The following is an 11,186-nucleotide window of genomic DNA, read 5'->3' as shown; positions in this document are numbered from 1 at the left end:
ACAGCTGGTGGAGAAGAATTGAGGCACCCCAGTTGTCAGCCCCAGCTGGGCTCCCTGACCAGCCAGCACCAAGTTGCCAGCCATGGGAATGCACCATCTTGGAAATGCATCACCTATCCCAGTTGAGCGGCCCCCCTGACACCATGTGGAACAGGGATGGGCCTTCCCTGCCGAGCCCTGCCCCAGGCAGACACATAAGCACCACACATGTATTGGGGTGGTTTGTTACACAGCAGTAGATACCATAACAAGGGCTGCAGGGTAGACTAGGGCAAGATCCTGAAGGGCCTTGTAAGCCAGGGTAGGAATTTTGGGTTTTGTTTTAATTGTGATGAACAGCCATTAGAGGCCAGTGAGCAGCGGAGTGCCTGCAGGGGGACACAGGCAGCAGCAGGGGGATGAGGAGGCGGCCCCTGCAATGGTCCAGCTGATGGGTGGGTCACCATGGAGGGGAGGGGTTAGAAGTAGTGGATTCTGGGTAGAGGTTTAAGCAGGGTGGATGGGATATGCTGAGGGAATGGATGTAGAAAGGGGTCCACAATTTGGGGTCCACACAAGTGCTTGCATGGCGACAACCTCCTGGGGCGAGAACAGCTCGTTCAGGGGGCTGCCAAGAGATGGTCCAGATGAGGGGTGACTGCTGAGCCAGGGAGTGGGCAGAGACGGAAGGGGTGGATTTGAAGGGAGTCAGAGGTAAGCTGGATGGCACTTGGGGTGGGGCAGATGGGACACAAAGGGAAACTGAGGCAGCCCAGCATGGAGCATCAGACTGTTCCCTTTCTGCCGGTGCTCCCTCAACCCTGCCCTTGCCTCCCCGAATCCCACGTGAGGCTTTGTCTCGCTGTGCCGATGGCTTCCTGGCTTCCCTGGGGCATCTGTAACGTGGCTGCCAGCAGAGCCCCGAGGGGCACAGTGAGCAGATGGCAGGGAGCTGGGCTGGCGCTTCCCCCTTAGGGGGTCTGGTTGGGGGAGGCACCCTGGGCAGCCTCTGGGGGTGGGTGGGTGGGCATCACCGGGCATCCAACCCCCACGAGCTGGCAGCAGGCCTGTAGCCCTGACCTGGCAGAGGCCGGACAGCACCCAGCACCCACGAGACTTGGGAGGGCCTCCTCCCCTGCTTGAGGACAGACATTACGCCGAAGTTCCCACCTCCTGTGACCCTCAGACGGAGCTAAGGGACACCTGTAGCTGCAAGGCAAGTCTTCAGGGCCCCAGACAAGGACTGGGGGTGGTTTACAGTGGTTGGCCACCTTCTGTGCTGAGAAATGACCCTAGAAACTAGAGATTTCCTCCCTTTGCAAATGCGTTTTTAAGCTTCAAGAAGGAATTGCATGTTAATCAGGCATTAAAACAGGCTGTGGAATAGTTAATGGCATAGAAAGATGTTGCATGGGGGACAAGGCAGCTGCGAAATGGTGAGTACATCCTGATCTCAATTATCACTCCTCAGCCTCCAACCCGGGCAGGCACACGATTTGGAGTTTGGAATGGCGCGCTGTCAGATTGTAACCATGGGTGGGTTAGGGCAGCTTTTATTTTCTTCAGGCTTTTTGTGCTTCCTCAGAGTTCTGCAGAAAACATGTATTCATTCTAGCATCACACCACCCAAAAAAATTCTTATCAAATTGTGTAAATAACTTAGACTAGAAAATCTGCTGCTTAATAAAAAGGCATCAGTGATCAGAATAGAGAATTTGAAAAGATAAAGAATCTCCACCCAGAAGGCACTACAGGAGGAAGCTATTTTTAAAGCTAAAAATTGTTTACTTTTCTCATTTTTCTGTTCTCAATTCTAGAACTGGTATTTGTGGGATTTTGTTTAAATTGTACGAATTTTTCTGTCCTAGCTCTTACTCCTGATTGTGTGTGATTATTTTTCCTTCATAAAAAGAAAAAACTAACTTAAGCCGCTTCTGATTTGGAGGTGGTCCTTTAGTGACCTCTCCTGGGGGTCAGTGAACCTCAGCCCCAGCTCAGGCCCAGAGCCAGCTGGGTGGGCTGGGGGTCTCTGTGGTATTTGCTGATCCCAAGTCATGTGCTGTGGTGAGAAATAGTGCAGGGTTACACCAGCCCGGGAGAAACTGCCTCTGTTTCCTCATCTGAATAATGGAGTTAATGGTATATATTTATGACAAATTCAGGGCGAGTGTGTAAACAGCAGTTCTATTTCCAGGGTGGTCACCTTGGAGCTCCCCACACACTTTGGGAGCCGCTGTGGAAACTCCAGCCTGGAGGAAGCATGGAACAGAGGAATGAGGGGGCCATGCAAGTTGGTTTTTGGCTTCCCTGTGCCGTGACCTGGGAAATTCCTCGACTGTGCTGAGAGTCAGTTTCTACATCTGTAAAATGGGGATGATATTCTATTCCTCACAGCTTATTACATAGGTAAGTAGGTTAGGAGCAGGGCCTGCCCAGGGGTAGATGGCACACAGCAGCTGTGACATATTCCTGGCGGTCAGTGGATGCCCGCGTTTCTCCACTGAACCTTCTTGGAAGCGGAGTTGGTACCTGCACACCCCTCACGAGGGGAGCTGGGCAGGGTCCTAAGCCAGGCCCCCCTCCCTCCTTTCTGCTCCAAGTACAGCCATCTCAGGATAAAGGCTGGAGCCCACGGCAGGTTTTCCCATCAGGCTTTTATTATAAAGAAGGTTCCAGAGCATCCCAGCCTCCCCCTCCAGCCCAGCCCCAAGGTCTGCGACCTGTCCCAGCACTGCCTGGGTCAGCCCCAGCCAGCCGCTTCTGACGAACAGAAAGGACGGTGTTCTCAGGGCGCGGGGGGTCTCTGCCAGGTCTGCCTGTCCCCTGGAACAGTCATTTCCAGTGTTGCGCTGGGAGCCCCTCGGGACCCCTCCCCGGGTCCTCTGCACTAGTGGCAGCTATTCACAGTTGGCGCGTGGTAAGTTTTTTTAATATATAAAAGCTTTTTTTAAAAAAAAAAAAAACAACAAAAAGTGGTGCTCTCTTTAGAAACACTTCCAGCAAGATCAAGTAGCCCAGCTACAGCCTCGGTGCAACTCAGCCCCCTCCCCTCCCTCGAGACCAGGATCGTCCAGCACCTGTCCCCTTGGCCCGTGCCCGCCCGGCTCCCAGGGCAGCACAGAGCCTCCCGCGAGCAGTGGATGCTGCCCACTCGGCCAGTGGCCGCTCGAGCACAGAAATCTGACACTGCTGGATGGCGTGTGGCCAGGGTCCTCTGCAGGTGAGTAGAGACGGGGACAACATTTTGGTGGTTGAAGCGGAAACCAGCTGAGGGCTGGTTCAAGGGGCCTCCCCTCCACCGGGTAGGATGAGGTAGTGTTTCCGGCTGCGACCTCAGGGCCGGGCGGCCTCTTCGCCCATCGGTGGGTTCGTTAGCACTGGGCCGTGCAGGGCACAGCGAGCAGGGCGCCGTCCAGGCTGTGCTGGGTGGACGGTGGGAACCTTACCGGGGAACGGCTGCAGCATTTGAGCCCCCAGCCCAGAGCCGGGTCTGGGGGCAGGTGGGAGGGGACGGTGCCCAAGGGGCCAGGGCTGGGGGCTCCTCTGGCTGGCTCAGAGAGGCCCCTCGTGCTGCGTCGTTTCCCAGCCGGAGTCCGAGGCACTGGGGACAAAGTGAAGTCGAGGGAGGGCACCCGTCCTGCCAGCCCCCAGGCTCAGGCCTCGCTGTAGCACTCGTAGATGTTATCCTCCATCAGGGCGACCACCTGCTCAAACTTGTGCTGCAGCTGCGTCCTCCGGGCTGTGGGGTTTGCCTCCAGGGCGCTCATGATCTGAGGGGGAAGTGGAGGGAGCTGGGCCCAAGCCCGGGCCCAGGACCCCCGGGCCCCACCGCACATCCGGGGGGAGAACACACCGCCTGGATTTCCACTGCTGGTGGCCACCCCCAAAGCAGAAACGTCCTGGGGATATGAATGCCTGAGAGGGACCCTCACCCTGGGTTTGTTTCCCTGAGCAGGTGGCGGTGAGCAGGGCTGACAGGGGGGCATCGTAGCTCCAAGGGGGGCCTCGCACTGGGGGCTACTCACCTGTGGGCGATACCTCTTGGCGTATTTATAAATCTCTGCCATGGCCACGTTGGTGTTGAACTCATTCTGGTATTTCTATGAGGAAAGACAAGGCGGGAGTCGGAAGAAGGTTGACTCCATGGTCAAAACCAGGCCCAGCCCAGCCAAGACCCGCTGCTTAAACACAGCCCCTCGCTGCCGGTCAAGTCCCGCCCCGCCCCGTCCCGCCCTGCGAGGTCCCCTCGGCGCACCCGTGACTCCTCCGCCAGGTGCGCGTTCATTTCCTGCTCGCTGAGCGGAGTCATGTCATGGATCTGTTTGTAGTAACGCTGCACGATTTTCCGGTACTCGGGAATCTCCTTGGCGTACAGGAGCTTGTTGGTTGGTGAGTCCTGGGCAGAGAGGAGTGAGGGATTAAGACACAGACTCGTTTTCTCCTGGATGAGCCCTCGTCTCTCCCGCCACACAAACGAGCCTATGACTGAACGTCCCCGCCCTGCGGGCTTTGGACCAGGGCCCCCCACCCCTATCCTCTCTGCCCTTGTACTTGGAACCCCTGCCCTATTTTCTACGGAACTGTCAGGGTGATGACCTCAAGGGGGACCGAGTTTTAGGGGGAGAAGTGCATGGGCTTGTGCCAGCGCTCTGACACACAGGCTGTTTTGTTTGTATCCTTGCTTAGGGATGTGGGTCTTGGTGGCTAAGATTTCTGGAAGCCCGATTGCTGTCTCAGTGGAATATTTCCCACCACATGTTTCCTACGCCTGAAAGCAAAACGTGCCAAGTATGCTCCCAGTTCTCTGTCATGGGCGTCTTGCCTTCAGAGAGTGTGTGAGAGGTGACGGCATTTTCTGCCTCTTGTAGCCTCTCTCTGAAAGTCATGGGCTAAACGCAGGGCCAGGCACCCGCCCTCCTGCAGGGACAGGTCTAACTCTACCGTTTCATTAACGCTCACAGCCTCCCTGCCCGGCCCAGGCCCTTCCCTCTGCCTGGAATGCCGCTCTCTCTCCTCTGCGCCCGCTAAAGCCAGCTGGGTCCTCTCCCTGCAGACAGATGCCTCAGGGGTCTCCCTCCTGCACGTATTCAAAGGTCTTGGTCACTTGTGCCCCCCTCTGCCCACCCCTTCACTCAGTGCCCACTGGATGGCTCTTGACCATCAGGGCTGCCGCCTGGAGCCTGCTGGTCTCCGATGGTGTGCCAGGCCACGCAGGCTTTCCATGTTCACTCTGGCTTCTCCCGGCCTGGCTCCACGGCCTCAGCCTTGGGAACTGGTGCAGGGCACAGCTGGGGCAGCTGCAGCCAGTCTGCAGCCACGTAGTTTGACTGTGGGTGGCGGTTTCTGGGAGTCCCCCCCGCTTCTGAGAACCCCGTTCATTCCCACATCCCCCAGATCTGAGCTCTTTTGGTTCCCCTCCCAGAAAGATCTCCCTCCCCATCAGCACCAGGTGGCCTGCCCAGGAGCAGCTGACCTTGCCCAGCTGCAGGTCCGAGATGGAACAGGCGTCGATGAAGGCCTGTGCGATGACTGAGAGGCAGGCATCGATGTGGTCCGTCTTCTCGATGTCAAAGACAAACTGTGGGTTTTTCAGGATGTTCACCCAGAACCGGAGAGGAAGGCTGTGGGACAGAGAGTGACAGGGGCGGCGGTGTGAGCCCCCCCGAGGGTGGGCAGCAGAGGCAGTGGTTGCCGAGGGGGCTTGGGACAGGCTGGCTTTGCCCCTCGAGGCCAGCGGAGACTAGTCACAGGACGGAACCTCTGGAAACCTCCGTTTGCTCCTCCACAAATGCAGTTGATGGCCATCCCCGGCCGGCTGGGGCAGCAGAGGGGCTGGGAGCCGGGTTTCCTGCGTGGAGAGGGCCATGGGCTGCGGCAGGAGCTGCAAGGCCTGACTTCATCCTCACTGCCCGCCCCACCCCCTGCAGAGTGGCCCGCTCTCACGCAGCAGCCTGGAGCCAGGGAGCCGGTCCTGGTTCTCATTAGAACCCCCGCCCTGCCCCCGCCTCGCAGCCCATGGCTCCTCCTCCAGCCCCTGCAGGGCTGTGGGAAGTCCATCATTAGCTGGATCACCAGGCAGACTGAGGGAGGGGAGAGGCCTGGATCCTTAGCTTCAGGAGGCCAGAGGGTTGCTAACACCCTCCTCCCCAGTGACTGGGCAGCCTGGGACATATGGACCCCCCCACCCCCACCCCACCCCGAGCTCTGAACAGCCCCTGCAACTATACAGAAACTTCTAGGTCTGCGGCATTTTTTTCTGAGGGTTAGGCTGAGGTTTTCAGCAACTTCTTGTTGGGGTTTGTGACCATGAAAAGCTAAACAGTGCCTCAAAGGAGGGATGTGATCGGGGGCAGGAACAACTCCACGAGCCTCAGTGTGCTCATCTGTAAAATGGAGCTGACGGTGCCCACCGCAGAGGGGTGGAGGAGAGCGATGGTAAGGGCAAAACTTAGACAATGCTCACTTCTAGTTAATTCTTACAATTAAAGTGGGTTACTTTTACTGCCCTGGTTTTATAGCTAGGAGAAACTAAAGCACAGAGAGGTTAAGTCACTTACCCAAGGTCAACACACAGCTTGGAGTGGCATAAGGGATTGAACCCAGGCCGGTGGGCTGAGAGACCAGGCTCTGAACCCCCGCACCACTGCTGCCCCCAATAATACAGTGAAGCCACACAGCCCTCCCCACTGGCCTGCCACCCACACCACACTGGCCCACCACCTGTTGGTCTTCCAGATATGTAGGGTGTCAGGGTCTGAGATCCCCCTCTTCTCTGCTTGCTCTTCCAGGAAGTCAAAGAAGTACTTGACAGCCAATGGGGGCTTGTCTTCACGGATACTCAGAATGGCCTTGAACAGGTCATCCAGAAACTTCTGCAGCGTGCCCTGCATGGAAGCAGGTGGCCGCCGTCAGCCCAGGACCACACGGAGAGGGGTAAGCATGCACCTCTGGCGGTTCAGGGGAGCCCGTGGTGCTGGGACTGAGTAGTGCTGGGTGAATGGGGAAGCTACATGCCATCAGGCTGGTCATCTAACCTCTCTGGGCCTTGGTCTTCCTGTCTGTGAAACGGGTTAGTGCAACCTACCCCACAAGGGTGTTGGAAGGACTGAGACATAGAGCAGGGAATTGCTGGGCTGGAGTGTTAGCTCTCAGGCGCCCACTCTGCTGCCCCAGCCGTGTGGCCTTGGGGGCATCACTGGGCCTCTGCTGCCCTCCGTGTCACACAGGCTGATAGAGAAGTTGTCATCGGGCACCCTTCATGCTGGGAGCAAACCCCTCCTCAGCTGGGACCCAACGCCCTCAGCCTCTCACCCCAGAGCCTGGCTGGCCCCACAGGGGACGCACTGTCCCCCTCACTCCAAGTGTGTGCTCACAGCTGACCCACTGGAGTGAGGACACAGAGATGAGGGTGGGCCCACCTTGGTGGACAGCAGGCGGGTCAGGTAGATCTCTGGTAGCACCTTCTTGCGGTGGCTCTGCCTGTGGGACTTCTTGGGCTCTGCCAGCTCATCCGTGGGCAGCACCTGGGAGGCCGGGGCAGTGGGCAGTGGTCAGTGCTGGTGCCAGGCACCATCCCCAGCCACCCGTGGGCGGTCCCACCCTGCCCCCGTGAGCACTGGGCTCTCTTTGTGGTGCATGTGAGCTACCCTGTGTCCCGTTTCCGCTCCCCACCCCAGCCGTTCCCAGGACCTGCAAGCACTGCCCCCAGAGGCCCAGGGTGGCAGGAAGCCAAGTGGACACCCAGTGAAGGGCGGGCACCCCCAGGGCCGGAGGCAGGGCACTCACCAAATGGAAATACTTCTCTGTGTCCAAGTCTTTCACTGCGAGAGGGAAAACACACACAGTAAACGAGAGGGGAGTGGGGAGAGAGAGAAACAGAAATGGAGACGAAAAGATGGAGAAAGAAACGAGCTCGATGGACAGAGCCAGACAGACGTGTGGAGAGAACAAGGCAGAGAGAGAGAAATGCAAAGTGAGAGAGCGGAGAGAGAGAGGCAGAGAAACACACAGAGAAGGAGGTAGAGAGAGAAAGACAGAGGCGCTGACAGAGACGGAAACATCCACAAGGTGACAGCAGGAGCAGGGAGACGGGCACAGGTGGAGACGGGCACGGGTGGAGACGGGCACGGCCCCGGAGTAGGGCAGGGAGGCTGCCCTCACCCCCCAGCCCAGACCTCACTGGGAGAGCCCCGAGAGCCTGCTCCTTGCCTCAGGAGGGGACCCCAAGACCCAGAGGAGCCTAGGACCCCAGGCCTGGGGCATCTGAAGGTATGGATGGGAGGTTTGAGGCGGGGACACAGGCCAAAGCCCACATGGCCTGGCGGCTGCCCAGACCTCTTGGAATCACATCCCACCCTCCTGGGGCCTCTCTCCGCTGCCTGCAGGAAACCAGTGCTGAGAGGCCTGGCCACAGGCCCTGCCAAGCAGCCCTGCGGCAGGGGGCCCGGGCCCGGGCCCCGGCCCCGCCCCCAGCAGGGAGCCTCAGCCCGGCTGAGCCCTGTCCCTTGAAGCCTCAGCTTCCCCACTGGGGCCGCTCAGAAGGGGCCCTCCCCACGTCCACCAGCACTACCTCGGCCCAGGGTGTTGTCCTTCTTGTCCGTGAGGCTCATGGCCAGGGAGGCACCTTCAGGGATCTGAGGGGGAGAGAGGCCGAGGTCAGAGGTTGGAGGTCAGGGAGGGTGGGAGTGGAGGGAGGTGGGTGGAGCTGGGGCCCACCTTGTAGTGGGCCAGCGTGTTGAGCTTCTTGCGGCCATCCTCGACCACCGAGGTGTCGTCCAGGTCCCGCAGGATGTAGCTCTGCGTGCTCGAGGCGAACCACTCTGCGGGCAGGGGGCAGGGCATCAGGGCTGGGAGCAGGGGCCGCGGGGAGGCGGGCACCCAGCGGGCCACACGGGGAGAGAACCGGGGGCACCCACACCTGTCTCTGAGCCTCTACTTCCCCATCTGGGAGACGGGGAGGGGAGAGGGTGCCGGGCGCAGAGCAGGAGCTCTGCAAAGGCTTCATCCTCGGGGCTGTCACTGGGATCTCAGAGCTGCTGGGGAGGCCTCTCCCACCCACCTTGGCAGCAGCCTGCATCAACCTCCCACCGCAGGCCCTGTCTCCCCTCCCCGCCCCAAACAGAGCTCCTGGCAGCTGATCTGTCTGCACGTCCCCAGAGCCACAGTTAGCGCACATTTGATGAGCGGCGGGAGCGTGTGCACCCAAGGCAGGAGCCTGCGCTGCTGAAGCAGCCCCACGCCTGCCGCCCCTGTCCTGCCCTGCCCACCTAGGTCGACGTCCTCGGCACGCGGCCACTGGGAGTAGGGCACGTTCTTGCAGAAGGCTTCCAGGATCTTCTCCTTCACCTGCGTCAGCGTGTCTGTGTCCATGGCCCGCACGCTCAGCGAGTCCATACCACAGCCCTGGAAGGACACGTTCAGATTCTGCAGGAGAGAGGGGGAGGGTCAGCAGGCGCCCACCGGGCCCTGGAGGGGAGACAGCCTGCGGGGAGTTGGGGGGCAGTCGGCAGTGGAGCCGGACTCTCCGGGGGTGCGGGACCCCTCCCTGCCCGCCCGCCAGGCTCACCCGGGGCTTGGCCTCGATGTTCTCCCGCAGCAGCCACTCCTCGTTGAGCGTGTAACGGGCCTTGCCTGTGATGGCGTCGATGGAGCCCTTGTTGACCTGCTGCTTGATGGCGCACAGGAGCAGGAAGAATGGCTCCCCCACCGTCTCCTGCGGAAGGTGCACTCCTGTCAGAGACTGAGGCCAGACTGCTGGGCCCAGCCCCTGGCCTCCAGCCCACACTCCAGAGTCCAGCCCCAACGTGGAACGCCTTCGCTACCTCCTTCTACCAATACCTCCGTGGCTGCCTGCTTAATACCCTCCTTTTGATCCTGGTGCCGCTGCCTGACTCCCACCCCCCACCCAGAGGTGCCTCTGTGGACTCCAAGCTCGAACATCACCTAATGTGGGTGGCCCCATTCATTTCATCCTGCCAGCAACCCTTCCAGGTACGGGGTGTCATTCTCATTGCCGAGGCTCAGAGAGGGCAAGCAACCTGCTCAGGGTCACCCAGCAGGGAAGTGGCAGAGCTGGACTCAAAGGCACATCAGGGGGCGTGTGAGGACTGAGAAAACAATCTTCTGAAACAATGCCACTGACAGAGCCTCTGTTCCGTCCTGGGCTTGCTCTGAGCCCTTGCAGGAAGTCAGGCCTTCTATGAGCCTCAGTTTCCCCATCTGCATAATGGATCCTATGGGGCTGTCCCTGTGCCCTCTGAGCCCCCCATTCCACATCTGCACAAAGAACATGATAATCCCTTCGGCAGAGTTGGCATGAGAATAAAATGAAATCAGGTCTAGGTGGCGGTACAGCTGCCCCGCTCCCCGGCACCCTCACCCTCAGGCAGCTGTACATGCAGATGGACATCCAGTTGGTGAGCATCTTCTCGACCACGGACTCCGTGCGCCTCAGCATGAGCTTGGGGTTCTTGGCGGCCGAGGCGTCGATGAGGTCCACCAGCAGCTCCTTCATGATGCCCGTATAGTACTCGAGCTTGCCGTGGAGCGCAATGGTCATCAGGGACGCCAGGCTGCACCTGTGGGCGGGCGTGGGCTGAGGGCGTCGGCACCACCCGCACCGCAAGGCCCTGGGCTCCGAGGACCACGCAGTGGGGGGTTCTGCTGCTACCTTGTCGCTGGATGCAGACGGGTGAGTGTGACGAAAATCTCGCTGGAGACAGGGCTACCTTCCCTACCATGCACAGCAACCGCCATGCCCACGAGCCCTGTCCTGGCAAGCAGACCAGGAAGGGGAAGAGTGGGGAGGGGGGTCTCAGGACCTCCAAAGCCCCAGCACCCAGGGTCTGACGCTGGGGAGATGCCAGCTGCCCCAGGGACGTGGTGATTTGGAAACTGGCCCAGCCTTGGATCCAGCCAGGCAGACCCAGGACCGGCTGGGTGGCCTCCAACAGGCCCCTGCCCACCCCCGGAGCCTCGCAGCCTGACCTGTCCCGCACTGCGAAGTCCTTCTGTTGCTCCAGTGCGTGGACGAAGACGATGAGGAAGTGCTTGTTGTTGAGCAGCGAGGAGAACAGGCTGATGCCCTCTTCCATGTTGGGCCGGCAGCTCTCGGGGATCTGCAGAAGCATTCAGTGAGGGGGTGTCCACAGAGGTCCAGTGTCTCTGCCTGGCCTAGGAGTCAGCACTCAGGATGCCCTGAGTGGCTC

General features: G+C 59.7%; 1 protein-coding gene across 1 annotated transcript in view; it reads right to left on the bottom strand.

The window, feature by feature from the left end:
• Positions 1–2,932: 2,932 nt before the first annotated feature.
• The window catches only part of PLXND1 (plexin D1), a 51,790-nt gene continuing 43,536 nt past the window's right edge, over positions 2,933–11,186 (bottom strand). Inside the window, exons 24-36 of the mRNA XM_082639380.1 lie at positions 10,966–11,096; positions 10,358–10,556; positions 9,545–9,691; positions 9,246–9,402; positions 8,695–8,798; positions 8,549–8,612; positions 7,765–7,799; positions 7,398–7,502; positions 6,700–6,863; positions 5,453–5,600; positions 4,235–4,375; positions 4,005–4,079; positions 2,933–3,749 (exon numbers count right to left, since the gene is read on the bottom strand). Coding sequence (XP_082495506.1) covers positions 3,633–3,749; positions 4,005–4,079; positions 4,235–4,375; positions 5,453–5,600; positions 6,700–6,863; positions 7,398–7,502; positions 7,765–7,799; positions 8,549–8,612; positions 8,695–8,798; positions 9,246–9,402; positions 9,545–9,691; positions 10,358–10,556; positions 10,966–11,096 — 1,587 coding nt within the window. The 3' untranslated portion in view covers positions 2,933–3,632. The remainder of the gene's footprint in view (positions 3,750–4,004; positions 4,080–4,234; positions 4,376–5,452; positions 5,601–6,699; positions 6,864–7,397; positions 7,503–7,764; positions 7,800–8,548; positions 8,613–8,694; positions 8,799–9,245; positions 9,403–9,544; positions 9,692–10,357; positions 10,557–10,965; positions 11,097–11,186) is intronic.

This window comes from Mesoplodon mirus, assembly GCF_964341445.2.
Source record: "Mesoplodon mirus genome assembly, chromosome: 12".
NCBI lineage: Eukaryota > Metazoa > Chordata > Mammalia > Artiodactyla > Ziphiidae > Mesoplodon > Mesoplodon mirus.
The sequence above is the reverse complement of the archived record's forward strand: the minus strand, read 5'-3'. Positions and strand labels throughout refer to the sequence as shown.